The 15,963-nt window shown below is 43.7% G+C and overlaps 1 protein-coding gene across 17 annotated transcripts in view; it reads right to left on the bottom strand.

The window, feature by feature from the left end:
- DOCK9 (dedicator of cytokinesis 9) overlaps positions 1-15,963 on the bottom strand; it is a 284,352-nt gene that overhangs the window by 121,022 nt on the left and 147,367 nt on the right. For all 17 annotated transcript variants that reach the window (XM_044927109.2, XM_044927115.2, XM_044927118.2 and 14 more), the window contains exons 3-5: positions 7,723-7,812; positions 3,893-3,975; positions 1,566-1,635 (exon numbers count right to left, since the gene is read on the bottom strand). In XM_044927109.2, coding sequence (XP_044783044.2) covers positions 1,566-1,635; positions 3,893-3,975; positions 7,723-7,812 — 243 coding nt within the window. The remainder of the gene's footprint in view (positions 1-1,565; positions 1,636-3,892; positions 3,976-7,722; positions 7,813-15,963) is intronic.

Below are 15,963 nucleotides of genomic sequence, written 5' to 3'. Positions count from 1 at the left end.
TATAAGGGGGACAAGCCTAAATTTCTGCAAACTCCAGTCCATTAAAAAGCAAAGCTTGTTCCAGTCCAAGTTGTTTCATTTTTAAGTGTTTAATGAGCCACAGAAAGTACATACCATACTCGACCACTCAAGTTGTAAGGTCTCGCCCGGTTTCATGAAAAATGTTTTCACATTACACTCCCCTATAGTTGGAAGACAAAAGCAAATTCCTGGAAAACTTCCCAGAGGCTTAGTTCAGGGAAAGGTGAGTAAGAAAGGAAGGAAATATGAGGCAATAGAGAAAGGAGAGATAAAATGCTGGGGCAATAGAAAAGAGGGAAAGAGAGGCGAGAACACAGCAGGGAGAGAGACAAGGGAAGAGCAACAGCTAGAAAAGTTAATAAAACTTGTTTCTTCAAGTTCTGACCCCAACTCTGAGATCTGGGTTTAAGGGCATGGGGCAGCCAGATGCTGCAAAAAATAGGTCAAGTATACATTTGTACATACAATAAGCAGACGTGAAATACACACACACAAACACACAAACTTTCCATGACACTCTGACCAGGGCCCCTTCCTCATTCTCTAAGATCCCCCACTGGTGATGCCGTTTCCCCTTTAAGGCTGGGCCCAATACACACTTCAGTAGGAACTTTAGGAAGAGAGGACCACACAGTGTCAGTCACCCAGCTCACACCTCCTACGCACTAGTCGAATTATGACCCGTTTCTACAGTCCAGTAGATAAATGCAGGACCCATCTTATACTTTGTCTGAGATCACCTCAATGTTAGTCTTGGTGATTCTACTGCTGCTGTTATTATCTGCAACAATAGAAACAACCCACCTGCCTAGGATTTCACAGTTTGCTGTGTTATTTCAATTAGTCCTCCTCTCACTATTAATTCACGCCAAGGTTTTAATATCTTGTTTTTCATTTTGAATGACCACTGACTCTTCCCAGAATATTTCTAAAGTGGTTTCTGAAATACTTTGCTGCTGTGCACATTGTTAATGCCCACAATGAGCTGAGTAGGGGAGAAGAAGAAATGCAGAGACAGGCAGTACTAACTTTTTTATTAGGTTTTCCTTGCTAGGTGTACACAATACACTTAATGCCCCAGCTCAGCATCCTTTACACATGCCTAGTCATCATCCATCCTCCAATAGTAGGGAAAGTGGGCTGGTTAAAATCAGAGCTTCTGGGTCCCATTTACTTCACTCAAAGCTCTCCCTGAAGAAACAGCCATTTAAAACCTACTGGCTGCCAGTTTGTGTCAAATATCCCTTGAAAAACAACCCAAACTTGGGATCTAAGTTATCTTGATCTTTTTAACAATGTAGCCAAATCTTGCCTTTGAAAACCATCTCAGAACAAATAAACAAGGACCAGAGGAACAGGCAATGCTATGCAGTGGAGTTGAAACAGAGACCATTATTTCAATCAAACAAGATATTTTTAAAAAATTCTTCCCCTGTTTCAAGAAACATTCCAATTCCTGTTTTGGATACATGTTGGTAATTTTCCAATAAGTCGTCTAACTGTGAACTAAGTCGATTTTTAAATTCATAAGCGAGCAATCCTACCTCGTCTTTGTCGACCTCCTCGTCCACTTCATAGACATGAACCGGAAGTTTATCCAACTTGGCCATTTTGCTTTAAAAAGAAGAAAGAAACTTGTTTTATAATTACCTAGTCTATGAAGAGATGCCAGATTTCTTCCCACATCAGAGGAGCAAGCCTTTAACAAATCCAAAGCTGGCCCACTTGGCTGAAGAATGGAAACAACTGACGACATTGCTCCCAAAAGCTATACAGACAAGATGGCATAGCTTGCTGGGAGTTAGGCATGTTAATAATGGTAATGTGTACGAAAAAATAAAGGCGTGGTGGAAAAGGCAATGCCAACCCACTCCAGTACTCTTGCCTGGAAAATCCCATGGACGGAGGAGCCTGCTAGGCTGCAGTCCATGGGGTTGCTAAGAGTCTGACCCGACTGAGTGACTTCACTTTCACTTTTCACTTTCATGCATTGAAGAAGGAAATGGCAACCCACTCCAGTGTTCTTGCCTGGAGAATCCCAGGGACGGGGGAGCCTGGTGGGCTGCCGTCTATGGGGTCGCACAGAGTCAGACACAACTGAAGCGATTTAGCAGCAGCAGCAGAATAACTTTAATATGAAGCTTAAATAAGGTCACTGCCTTTGAAGTGACTGCAAAGCAGTCTTAATGAAGATGGTATTAATGATAAAAGGAGGACAATAACAGTTCCAGCTATTACATGCTAGGCACTGTGCTGCACTCCACATGTGGCACTTCCCTTCATCCTTTAGATGGCGGGAACCGGTGCTAAGACCACTTAACAGATGAGGACACTGAGGCTTACAGAGGGCAGAGGAGGTAGATGACGCCAGCAGACTACAGAATCTATGTTCTTAAGTCACTGTTACAGACTCCTCCTCCTCATCACATGATTGAAACTCTTATTAATGCTCAGAGGTAAAATCCACCAGCAGCAACAGTATATCGTGTAGTAAATATACTATATCCTCAGTCTATTCTCTTTCAGTCATGAGAACAGCATGAACAAGCCTCTCAGTAACCATAGGTGAATTCAATCAAAGGGGAAGAATCAAGGCCCCAGATGAGTGTTGGGTAAATATAGAAGCAAGGAACAGAGCCATCTGGAGAAGACAATGCTGGAAGGGAGTGTTCTCAGCCGAGGTTTAAAAGAGAAGACTGGGAAGTTGGCTGAACACTCTTAAGGAGTGGCTGAACCACACAAACAGAAAAAAAACAAACAGCTAAGTCCATTGAGAACATTAAAAACAGTTCAAACTCACAGATGCAACAAACACAAAGAAAAAATATATTAATAGAGTCTCAAGTACAATTTTCATTGGCAACAGTTACTTTTGACACAGAATCCATCATTGTTTGCTTTCAACTTTCATAATAAACCAAAATTTGCCAACTGTATCATTTCAGGATGTACCATTTTATAATAGATCTCCTCTCAAGGCGAGACCTATCTATACCTGGTTTACTTTAACTACCCTTATCAATCTAAACACACTGGCTTTTGGTGTAGTTCAGAATGAGTTAATACATTAAAGGAAGTGAAGAAATTTGGGAAAATGCTTTTTAAAATATAAAATTTGTTCAATATAAAATGCTTTTCATGTCTCTTCAAAATAGTCTTCTTAAGATAAAACACACCCCAACATAGTTCAATACCCTTATATTTACTTTGTTTCCTATTTCTCACTTAAACAAACAAACAAACAAACCCTCACCTGTTTGTGTTTTATCAGTGGTACCCTGAGTGGTACTGAACACAATTAAACCATCTGTGAGTTTATCACCGACCAATCCCATACTACTAGGTTTGAGTTCTATGGTCAAATTCCTTATAAACAACAGCTAACCCACATACACACAAAAAGTGAAAAGTATTGAAAGTTAAAGTCAATCAGTTGTGTCCAATTCTTTGCCACTCCATGGACTATACAGTCCATGGAATTCTCCAGCCCAGAATACTGGAGTTGGTAGCCGTTCCCTTCTCCAGGGGATCTTCCCAACCCAGGGATTGAACCCAGGTTTTCTGCATTGCAGGAGGACTCTTTACCAGCTGAGCCACCTGGAAAGCCCAAGGATACTGGAGTGGGTAGCCTCTCTCTTCTCCAGGGGATCTTCCTGACCCAGGAATCGAACCAGGGTCTCCAGCACTGCAGGAGGATTCTTTACCAGCTGAGCTACCAAGGAAGCCTCCACATACACACAAACCATCTAGAAACACATTCTCTGATCACTCTGACTGCATGTGAAGTTACTCACTTCCCTGGGTGTTTCAAGTACAAAGAACTTTTTCTGTGTGTTTAACCCCATCTTGTGCAGTCGGATCGTGTACTCACTTTGGAAGCTGTCGAAACTCTCCTGAGTAATCTTCATATTTATAGTTCACAAGATGCCAGTCAGAGTTATAGGTTTTGATGCACTATTGGGAGAAGCAGAAAAAATAGAAAGCATAAGAAAAAAAGGAAAAAGACATGTGATGACTTCTGGAGAACATTTGGGAAAGTTTATGAATGCACACCCACACCAACATCAAAATAGTTCTTTCCCCTCAACCCTCTCATGCCTGAAATTCCACCACGGAGAGAGGTTCCCTGAAGCTTAAGAACCACCGAAACATTACCCTTGGGAGAGGGGTCATTAAAGTCACTATCATTCGTGGTCCAGAAGCAGGGGTTACAAGGAGACAAACCTCACCTCCTCTTGCTGCATTTACATAACAACATGTTGCTCCTCACTTAAACCCAATAGGTTCCTAAGAAGTCATGTGGCCTCTATGAGAACATGAAAGTAAATGAAAAGTGCGACCCGAAAGACTCTTTCATGGTATTTACACACATTACAACTTGCTCATGAGTCAGTATTACATACATTTGCCCTCAGCATCTCATTTATTTATAAGGGATGGTGTGAGGTAACTAGGAAGAAAGATTTAGATTCCAGTTCACAGAGACACCATGACCTCTTCACGTATGCATGAGTGCTGGGTCGATTCAGTTGTGTCCGACTCTTTGGAACCCCACGGACTGTAGCCCGCCAGGCTCCTCTGTCCATGAGATTCTCCAGGCAAGAATACTGGAGTGAGTAGCCACGTCTTCTTCCAGGGGATCTTCCTGACCCAGGGATGAAACCCGCATCTCCTGTGGCTCCTGCACTGCAGGTGGATTCTTTACCCCCGAGCCACTGCTGCTGATGCTGCTGAGTCGCTTCAGTCGTGTCCAACTCTGTGCGACCCCAGAGACGGCAGCCCACCAGGCTCCCCCATCCCTGGGATTCTCCAGGTAAGAACACTGGAGTGGGTTGCCATTGCCTTCTCCAATGCATGAAAGGGAAAAGTGAAAGTGAAGTCGCTCAGTCGTGTCCAACTCCTAGCAACCCCATGGACTGCAGCCTACCAGGCTCCTCCGCCCATGGGATTTTCCAGCAAGAGTCCTGGACTGGGGTGCCATTGCCTTCTCCACTTGAGCCACTAGGGAAGCCCAAATAAGTATATACTTGTACACAATCAGTGTATTTATGAACAGACACCTGAGTGCCCAGATTTTTAATATCTTAGGCAAAATGGATAAGAAAGATAATTACAGTTTACATATTTTAAACTATTTGTTGTTCAGGTGCTAAGTCGTGGCCGACTCTGCGACTCCATGGACTACAGCATGCCAGGCTTCCCCCTCCTTTACTATCTCCCAGAGTTTGCTCAAACTCATGTCCATTGAGTTGCTGATGCCATCCAACCATCTCATCCTCTGTCATCCCCTTCTCCTCCTGCCTTCAATCTTTCCCAGCATCAGGGTCTTTTCCAATGAGTCAATTCTTCACATCAGGTGGCCAAAGTATCAGAGCTTCCACCTTCAGCATCAGTCCTTCCAATGAATATTCAGAACTGATTTCCTTTAGGATGGACTGGTTGGATCTCCTTGCAGTCCAAGGGACTCTCAAGATTTTCTCCAGCACCACAATTCTAAGGCATCAATTCTTCCGTGCCCAGCTTTCTTTATGGTCCAACTCTCACATCCATGTATGACTGCTAGAAAAACCATAGCTTTGACTATATGGACCTTTGTTGGTAAAGTGATGTCTCTGCATTTTAATATGCTGTATCGGTTTGTCATAGCTTTTTTTCCAAGGAGCAAGCATTAAAAAAAAAAATTAGAAACTGCAAAAGATATAGTTAACCAGGTTAAGTAGCCAGAGAGTCACTTGTTTCATAAGCCATTGTTGACTGCCCACATGGCAGGCACAAGCTGAATTCCAAGGCAGAAACAGAGAACAAGCTAGCAACCTCCATGAGACTGGGGGTGCAGAAAGTCCAGAAGACAAGGGGTTCGATCAGAAATCAGTACCTGGAGAACTATCTCTAAAGAGGCAGGAATCTGGCTGGTTTCATGACTGACCTTCCAAAGTCGTGAAATTCAATAATATTTTGAGGTTATACTGAAAGGGTTTTTTTTGTGTTTTTTTTTTTTTTTTTTTTTTTTAAGCCATTAGGTCATTCTCCCATGGACGAGAGGACGGGGAGGAAGTGCTGGGGCACTCCACCCTGGTGGAAGGGGCCCAAGAGGGTGGGGCTGTGCTGGCCCCTGCACACAGGGTAAAGTCGCTATTGCTCAGACTGCAGCGATGAAAGAACTCGATGGAGAGGCGTCCTTCAAAAATCCTATTTTTTAAGAAACTGGGAGAGTTGAATTAGTAATTAACAGTTTTATGATATGCCTTAAAACAAATATCAGCAAATATTTTCTGCAGAAGGCGAGATAGTGAATGTTTTCGGCTCTGAGGGACACTCTGTCTGTTGCAACCATCGATTGAGTCTGAGCAGTAATGTCAAGCAGTCACAGGCATATGTGAGCGAGGGGTGTGGCTGTGCCACAATGTGACTTTCTTTAGCAAAACAGGCTGCAGGACGGTTCGCCTGTGTCCTGTTTTAAAATAAACATTTGAGATGATGTAAACTGAAACTTATCGGACCGCATTTGTCTTGCATCAGTGTTACGAACAGAGTGGCAAAGGAGATAAAGCAAGAAGTTATCTTTTCAGAACGATAAGAGAACACACTTCAGACAATGTAACCGCGTTCAGTTTTTTGAAAAATCCCAATGGAGGGCTTCCCTGGTGGCTCAGTGGTGAAGAATCCACCTGCCAATGCAGGAGACACGGGTCCGATCCCTGATCCAGGAAGATCCCACGTGCCTTGGAGCAACCAGGCCCGCGTGCCACAACTTCTGAGACTGTGCTCTAGAGCCCGTTCTTTGCAACAGGAGAAGCCACTGAACAAAAAGTGGCCCCCGCTCACTGTAAGGGGAGAAAAGCCCTCAAAGCAACGAGAACCCAGCACAGTCCAAAATAAGTAAGCTATTTAAAAATGGCCCACATCAAAAAAAAAAATTCTTTAGTAATCCATGGAATCAAATGTTGTTATTGTAATCGGCCTTCACTTACAATAGCATGTAACTTCCTTGTAGCAGGCAAATTTATTGATGGCACGGTTAGCTTCTAAACATCAACTAGAAGAATGGGGATAAAAATTCACTATTTTTTTTTAAAATGAAGGAGCACTTCAAGAAACAAGGTTAAAACACCTAATTCATTCATCCCATCTAAAGGCACCTGGAGGAAGAAACAAACCCCAAGAAAGAAAAAGAAGGCAATCTCGATGCAGTAATTTCTCTTTCCTCCTTAACAAAAGAGTCATTACCTGTATGAGCAAACAAAAGTAATAATAATCATATATTGATAAAGGATAGTTATTATGCTCATTATTACCTGCCACTTCATGAATACTGAACTAGTCTTGATAAAAAGTTACATGTACAAACATATAAATGAAGTCAACAAATACATAAACGCGTGTGCTGAGTTTCCCTTGAAAAGAATATCAATGTCTGCCTGGTGTCCATTTACAAGTTACTCTTTATTGTTAAGCCTATGAAATAAGTTCTGTCAAATTTGTGTTTTGTCATAAATGGACCCCTGTTGACATTTCTGCCCACGTTTCAGACTCGGAAAACTGCACTTTATTCTACTGACTATTTTAACGGCTATGATAAAAATGTAATTATCTCTCCCTGACACTGTCTTGAAAATACCACTGAAATTTTTAAAGGGGGAGGCGGCACTAGAGAAAAATCACTTAGTTAACACGTGAGCTAGCGTAGAAGCAGCACATTACCTCTGTCACGAATAGGCTCTGGGCGTCCTGCAGTGCGCTGGGGGGCACGGTGGAGCGCTGGTACCGGTCCTGTCGTCTCAGGAGGGCCGTCTGTGAAGGAGAGCACCAGGACGAGGCTTGATGAGTGGAGACGGAAAGGCGCCGGCCTCTCGGGGCAGCGGGCCCTTCCCCTTCGCCTCAGGTTAGGCGCTGCAGACCCCAGACCCCAGCTGGCTCCTTCAAGTACAAAAGGTGAGGGCAGTGGCTCCCAAGTTCCTCTGCACCTCGGGGCCCAGGGACCCCCTGCAGGCAGGGACGAGGCCACTTTCAGAGACCCTCACGCTCCCCCCGCCCCATGTGCTTGATCTAGTCCCACTGTGTTGCCTTTTACTTGCCTTAATTGCCTTTTTAAAATCGTGGTAAGTCAGACACTACGTTTACCATTTGAACCATTTTAAGTGTCCAGGTTCAGGGCTATTAAACACATTCGCATTGTTGTACATCCACCTCTTACCTGCCTTTTACACCCATTCTATTTATTGCCACATCCCCAGTGGGACACGCAGCAGGTCCTTAATCCATGTTTGTTGACTGAATCTGTAATTTGTGAACACTAACTTACCCCCTATAACTTGGAACTGCTCTTATATTATGAGGCTTAAATGCATACTTTAAAGAATAAAAAGTCTCACTTTAGGCAGCAAATCTACCTAATTAATCTACCCTAATTAATGCTGTTTGGAAGGGATTGTAGTGTCAGTATGAGATAACCAGGCCCTGGGATTCAGAAAGGAATGTTCTAGATTTTTTTTTTCTCCCATGGACTGTAATTCTTGGGTTACTATTAACAGATCACAGCTATAAAAACAGCACACGTGAAACTGTCGTGTTGACAGAATCCATCTTTGGGCTAATTACTAAGCTGGGATTGCCCAGCCTCTGTCCAGCTGTTTCTCTTCTTTCTAAGGCTGGAGGAAACTTTGGGTAAAATCTGTGGTCCCTCCCTCTCCAGCACAGGGGAAGAACTCCAGGGCATACACTGTTTAAAAATTTATTTTTAATTGAAGGATAACTGCTTTACAGTATTATGTCGGTTTCTGCTTAGTTAGTTAGTTAGTTAGTGTTAGTCGCTCAGTCGTGCCCAACTCTTTGCGACCCCATGGACTGCAGCCCACCAGGCTCTTCTGTCCATGAGATTTTCCAGGCAAGGATACTGGAGTGGGTTGCCATTTCCTTCTCCAGGGGATCTTCCCAACCCAGGGATCGAACCCAGGTCTCCTGCACTGCAGGCAGATTCTTTACCGACTGAGCTACAAGGCTGGCCACAGGTATACACACGTTCCCTCCCTCTTGAAACTCCCTCCCACCTCCCACCCCATCCCACCCTTCCAGGCTAGTTCCCAGAGTCACAGAGCAAATTCCTACTGCTATCTATTTTACATAGGGTACTGTGTATGCTTCCATGCTACTCTCTCAATTTGTCCAACCCTCTCCTTCCCCCCAAGTCCACAAATCTGTTCTCTATGTCTGTATCTCCATTGCTGCTGCTGCTAAGTCACTTCAGTCGAATAGGTTCATTGGTACCATTTTTCTAAATTCCATATATATGCTTTAAAATATGATCTTTTTCTCTAACTTACTTCACTCTATATAATAGGCTCTAGGTTCATCTACCTGATTAAAACTGACTCAAATGTGTTCCTTTTTATGGCTGAGTAATATTCCATTGTATATATGTACCGCAGCTTCTTTATCCATTCATTAGTTGATGGACATCTAGGTTTCTTCCATGTCGTAGCTACTGTAAATAGTGCTGCAATGAACACTGGGGTACAAGTGTCTTTTTCAACCATGGTTTTCTCAGGGTATAAAGGGCATACATTTTTTAAATAATCTTATTTCTTGCCTATGTTTACCCCCTGTTGTGTCCGCTTCACCTGTATTCACTCTTTACTTGCACTGTGTCCATCTTTGAAAATAATCAAATTCAACTTTTAGAATAAGCCTCCTTTAGCAATGGCACCCCACTCCAGTACTCGTGCCTGGAAAATCCCAGGGATGGAGGAGCCTGGTGGGCTGCAGTCCATGGGGTGGTGAAGAGTCGGACAGACTGAGTGACTTCACTTTTCACTTTCATGCATTGCAGAAGGAAATGGCAACCCACTCCAGTGTTCTTGCCTGGAGAATCCCAGGGACGGGGGAGCCTGGTGGGCTGCCATCTGTGGGGTCGCACAGAGTTGGACACGACTGAAGTGACTTAGCAGCAGCAGCAGCAGGCTAAAGGAAGGGAGGCGAGGAACTCTGTTCTCTACCTAAGTCCTTTACAGGTGAATTGTTGATTCATCCAGCCTCCTCCAGGAGGGCTTTCAACACACTGGCCCTTGGTTTCTTCGTGAAAGTCACAAACAGTGACCCTCATTATACACCTGGTTCCACGAAAGGCCACAGAGATGAGTGACAGTAAGCACTGGAGGCATAATCTATTCCAAAAGCTTCAAAGTCACACATTAGAAGAGATTGTCAAAAGTGCTAAGAGTCAGGTATAATAAAGAAATTACATACACTTCAAAGGAGGACATATTCTATACCCTCACTTACTGTGTCCTTATCTTGATTTATTTGGTTCTCTCAAGATTTTTTAAAAATTAATTATCAGACTTTTAAAATGTTCATGAAATAACTCAGGCCAAGAAATAGGACTTTTAGGGTCATTTCTGGCCCAATCCCCATCACAACATCAGGAAGAAAGAAAACTTACTATAGAAATTTTCCTGGTGGAATTAACAACTCAAGAAACTTTAATTATGTGACACTTTTCCAAATACTTCTTTAAGGTGAGAAATAGGAAATGAACCTTTTTTTTTTTTATTGTGGATCAAAGTGACATTATGCTCTCATTCTAAAAAGAAAGCAAATTTAATCATTAAAGACAGACGATCTTTAACAGATAAGAGAGCATTGGGCATAATTAAACCAATCAATCATGTGTTTCTAACCACCCACCATACCAGAAAGGTGTAGGAAAGAAGAACACAAAATCACAGGCTGGAATGAGACGAAAGGGTAGCAGAGTCCAAATCCAACAGGGAGGAAAAGAGAACGCCAGGAAGATGTGCACCAAGGCAAAGACGCTTCAGTTAAACTTCACAGGACGAGTATAAGTTTTGTTTAGTACGGAAAGGAAGAGAAATGTGAAGATAACCCTACCCTTAGAAAGTCAAAATAACAAAATCAAGTCATAATAGATGAGATTAACTCTTCATGTGTGTGTGTGTGTGTGTGTGTACACACAAAAAAACAAACCCATTTAGTCTTAGAATTAAAAAACACATCCTATGCCAAAGGAAAATGCCTAGAACTCTTTAGGCTTGAAGTACATGACTCTAAAACTGCACCAACCTATAGCTTAGTCGATGGTTTTATAAGGAAAGAATGGGCCAACAGAAAGAACTGGGCTTGTATGACCAGAACCCTTCTGTCAGTGTCTTTGTTACCATCTAATAGGAAAGACTGGGACCCCCGGGGGACTCCTGGACTTGGTTCCAATGAGGAGTCACTGTTTGATGCCACTGGTTTCCAAGGTCTTTCCACTTGTTGCCTTTGCTTCCAGTCTAGTCTCACCAAGTCACTTGTTTATTATAATTCCCATGTCGACTCTCCTAATCAGAGAACACACAGCCAATGAATGTATTCTGATCTGCTTATTAATTCTAGTTCTCAGTGAATTGAAGTGAAAGTGGAAGTGAAGTGAAGTGAAGTAAAAGTTGCTCAGTCATGTCGAATCTCAGTCACTCTTTGCGACCCCATGGACTATCTAGTCCACAGAATTCTCCAGGCCAGAATACTGGAGTGGGTAGCTGTTCCCTTCTCCAGGGGATCTTCCAACCTAGGGATGGAACCCAGGTCTCCAGCAGCACAGGCAGATTCTTCACCAGCTGAGCCACCAGGGAAGCCCACTAGTTGTCAGTGCACAGAATCAAATGGTATTCTGCTTTGTTCTCTCATAGTTAGCTGCTACAGGTCATTTCCACTGAGCCCAAACAACTCTGGTCACACTAGCCCAAACCCAGTCTCCGGGCTTTGAAAGTCGAGATCTGAACCCAGACCTTGGTGACCTTATAAACCACACCCCCCGAGGCACCCTCTGATAGCTCGTCAATCTCTGACTCCATTATCCAAAACCCTTCTGCAGACACATGTCCTTTTTTCCCCTTCCATCCAAACTCTGGGTTCCTTTGAGGGCAGAAGACGTATCTATCTATCTGCTAAGTACTCAATAAATGTTTCAAGAAATGAATGGATAAAACAGTCAATGGAGATAGAAATAGGAGCCTACCAATAATCATCCATTCCTTGCAGCTTTCCTCCCTATTATTTCAAAAAGTCCTCCGGTCCATTATGGGAATTGACAAGGGAAGACTGTCGCATAAGTAAGTGAATGCTCTATTTTAATTTCTCCATATAGTTTATGTATTAAAAGTCACATTCAGGTAATAGTCTATTGGATGCCAAATCAATTCACATTAAATTTCTGTAGTTTCATTTATCTGACTTACAACAGACTCCAAATCAATATCTGATTTCTACTCACTGAAGACTAAAATTTATCTCAAAAATGAGCTTAGTTCTCTTTTTCATTGCTGTGGTATTCTTTCCCACTCATTAAAATCATATTCCTGCTAGAAAACAGGTCTGTAGCCACTTTATATAATCAACACCAAGGTGGACATTTAAAGAGCGTTAGTACCATTCCTTTGTTTGGAAATAAATCATTTCCACTCTACTAAAAAGTCAATGTACAAGGGGTGCATGTGTGCTAAGTTGCTTAGGTCATGTCTGACTCTTCTGTGACTCCATGGACTGTAGTCCGCCAGGCTCCTCTGTCCATGGGATTCTCCAGGCAAGAATACCAGAGTGGGCTGCCATTTCCTCCTTCAGGGGATCTTCCCCACCAGGGATCGAACTCATGTCTCATGTCTCTTGCTTTGGTAAGGGTGGTTCTTTATCACTAGCACCACCTGGAAAGCCACAGGTGGCCCCTTTTTCTACTGAAAAAGTACAAGTCTTTTTTGTGCAAGGGGTAGGGAGAAAAAAAATTACACACTATGAAGTGTGAAAAAATCTGAAAATTGAACCTAAACATAGTATTTCAGACAACCTTTGGGATATAAATCTAATAGCACAAAATACAGTTTAAAAATAAAAGTCTTCTTCCAGCTACTATAATAGATTAAATCATTTCCAGTCGATACTGTTACTCAGGTTAAATCTGGGCAGTGCTTGACGCACAGAAATCCTTAATCACCTTGGCCAAGCATGGGCATGAGTCTTATGAGACCTTTCACAAAATTTTAAGATTAATTAAAAAGGAAACTTACTAGGACTGCAAAAGGAGGAGGAAAAGGTGAAGTTCTCTTCCAAAGGGCTTACATAACGATGCATGAACACCTGAGAGCCTTTATTGGCTTTATTAGATTTTTTTAAAGCTGTATTTTCTTAAGTCTTTATTGAAACCTTTTAATGTTTCAGTTTTGGGGCACAAGACATGTGGGTTCCTTAGCTCCTTGACCAGGGATCGAACTCGCACTGCCTGTGTTGGAGGGCGAAGTCGTAACCTCTGGACCAACAGGGAAGTCCCTGAACTTTTTTTTAATGGAGTGAAATGATAAAATGCAGAGGTACCCCCAGACCCCAGTAGGAAGGTTACATTTTATGACTATAGCCACGTCTAGTTTGGAAGGCCAAATTTCAAATAGAGACTTTTATTTTATAAACTTTTTTCTCTTGGCTTACATGATTCCCTCCAAAAACGGGGGTCACTTGAATAGCTATGAGCCACATACAGAAAGTGGGATGCTTAGCCCAAAGAATCAGGGCCTCTGAAGGGTACCATGTTTCCGCACCTGGGCCCCAGCCCAGGCTTCCTGGCATCTTCTGCTCCTCTTCTTCACCACTCACTGCTCTTCCCTGATGGCCTGCCACGGCCCTGTTTCTTTAGCTTCAACTTGGAATCCCTCTTACTAATGAATTTCCAGCCCCCAACCTGGCCAGGGCTCCGTCTTTCCTGCACCAGTGTGGTCTAACACGCCACCCTGACCCCACTCAAGCCGGGATACCAAGGCGCTCATGTTTCAAACCACAAGCAATGTGAGGCGCATAATTTAATTAAACTTCCTACGGAAGAATCTGAGAAGTGATCTTGGAAAGAGGTTGGACTTGAGGGCCAGGAAACCTGAGTTCTCATCTGAGCTCTGCCTCTAATTAGCTGTATGGTCTTGGAGGAAAGTTTTAACCTTCCACATCCAAGGTTTTCTAGGATCTCCAGGTTTCCTTTGTGGTTTAAAAACTCCACAGTTCCATGGAATTCTGTCTCTCTCTCCACAAATGATTTATTATCTGAGCACTACGAATTGCTCTTTGAGAAACTAAAAACTTAAAAGATGTCCACAAACAAGATGAATATCTTTTTTGATTTTCAGTCATATTATCCCACTTATTTTCTTAAAGGAATAGTTTTAATGTGTTTTTTTGAAAGGAATTGGATTACAAGGAGGGGAGATTCACTGTGTTGACTTAAATACAGGCTGTTAGTATTAACAAAGATGTTCTTTTGTATCATCATTTCTTTATTTTTCTAATCCTCTCAATTCGTAGGTCATCTGATTTTTTTATTAATCGTTTTATAATGGGCATTAAACAACCCTCTTCATTCCTGGTGGGAAGTAGGCATATCTCTTGGGTGTTTAAAATATCATTATTTTATAGGACTTCAATTAAGACACTGAAACAAAAGGCCCACCCTCCCCCTGGGACACAGGAACAATGAGCTGGAGACAAGATCCCAGAGAAGTGGGTGGCCTGGAACCCGAGCCAGCTGTGCAGATCCACAAAGACTCTCCCCATCTCTTGGTTCAAAGGAGCACAGGGCTGGGAGTCTCTACCCTAAGGGAGAAAAACAAATACCAGTGGCAGCCCAGGAGGGAGTGTGGGGCTCAGAGCCGGCTCCTCGGGTGTCCTGAGCAGAACAGCCTCAAAGGAAGGCAGGGCCCTAGTGCACCAGATGAGACAGAGCTAGAAGAGGTGTAGAGGGTCCTCCCTGGCAACTGGTCAGCAGGTATGGCTGCAGAGCAGAGAGACAGAAGGGAATACCTAGGCTCCCACTGTCTTTAAGATGGATCTTGGGGCCTGGAGATGGCGTAAAGTCAGAGAGGAGAGGGCCCCAGGCTCACTCTGACCACCTGCTGGACAGTCCAGCCCACCAGGCCTCCACCAGGCCTCAAGATCTGTCAGCTCCAACCCACCCACAGGCTGAGATGTGGACTGTCTTAGCAGGCAACCTCTCCTGTCTGTAATCCCAAATGAAGGAACTGTGTGTCTGTGTGTGTGAGACCAGTCACTAAGTCATGCCCAGTTGACTCTTTGCGACCCCGTGGACTGTAGCCCACCAGACCCCTCCGTCCGTGGGATTCTCCGGGCAAGAATACTGGAGTGGGTCGCCATTTCCTCCTCCAGGGGATCCTTCCAACCCAGGGACTGAACGCGTGTCTTTTACATCGCCTGCATTGGCAGGCAGGTTCTTTACCAATAGCCACCTGGGAAGCACCTGTACTTGTGTTGATTATTAAGTTTGTTATCATTTTCTTAGCAGAGCTAGCCCTTCAAATGCATTTGCTGGAGAACGAGTACTCTGGTCTACCAGAAGCAAGGCACCCTTGAAGTGGGGGTGGGAGAGGCCAGGGCTCTGTGAAGGGAGGCAAGTGGGTGTGTGAGAAACGAAAGCCCAGGAGGGCTGAGTTCCCAGGCGGGCGTCGCTGGGGCCCAACCCCTCTCCCTCGCTAAAGAGTTAAGCCCTGGGTTGAATTTGTATTGTGGTCAGGTGGGCCAAATGCATTTTCAACTATCCCCTGCTAGAGAGACAGCGCCCAACACCTACTTCCTTTCGTCTCTGGGTCCCTGCGAATCTGCCGGAAATGCCCCCTTGAATGCATCTGTCAGTGCAGTAAAACGCTGCGAATCCAGCGCAGTGTTAGACCTCCCTTTGGACGAGGCTGGGGACTTTACTGCCACTTACTGGGCACAGCAGTAATGGAACCTTTCCAGATATCTGGCAGAGGCATTTGTTTCAGAGCAGATGACTCGCTTTCGAGAAGATTCAATCCCAAGCTACACTGGAAACTAAAATTCACCCAGGGCGTTCCCCACATCTCACTGCGGAGATCATAGCTTGGCCGCGGACCCACAGTGTTCCATGAAGATCAGACA

This window comes from Bubalus bubalis, chromosome 13, assembly GCF_019923935.1.
Source record: "Bubalus bubalis isolate 160015118507 breed Murrah chromosome 13, NDDB_SH_1, whole genome shotgun sequence".
Taxonomy (NCBI): Eukaryota; Metazoa; Chordata; class Mammalia; order Artiodactyla; family Bovidae; genus Bubalus; species Bubalus bubalis.
Note: the sequence above shows the minus strand (reverse complement) of the source record. Positions and strands in the feature narration are given on the sequence as shown.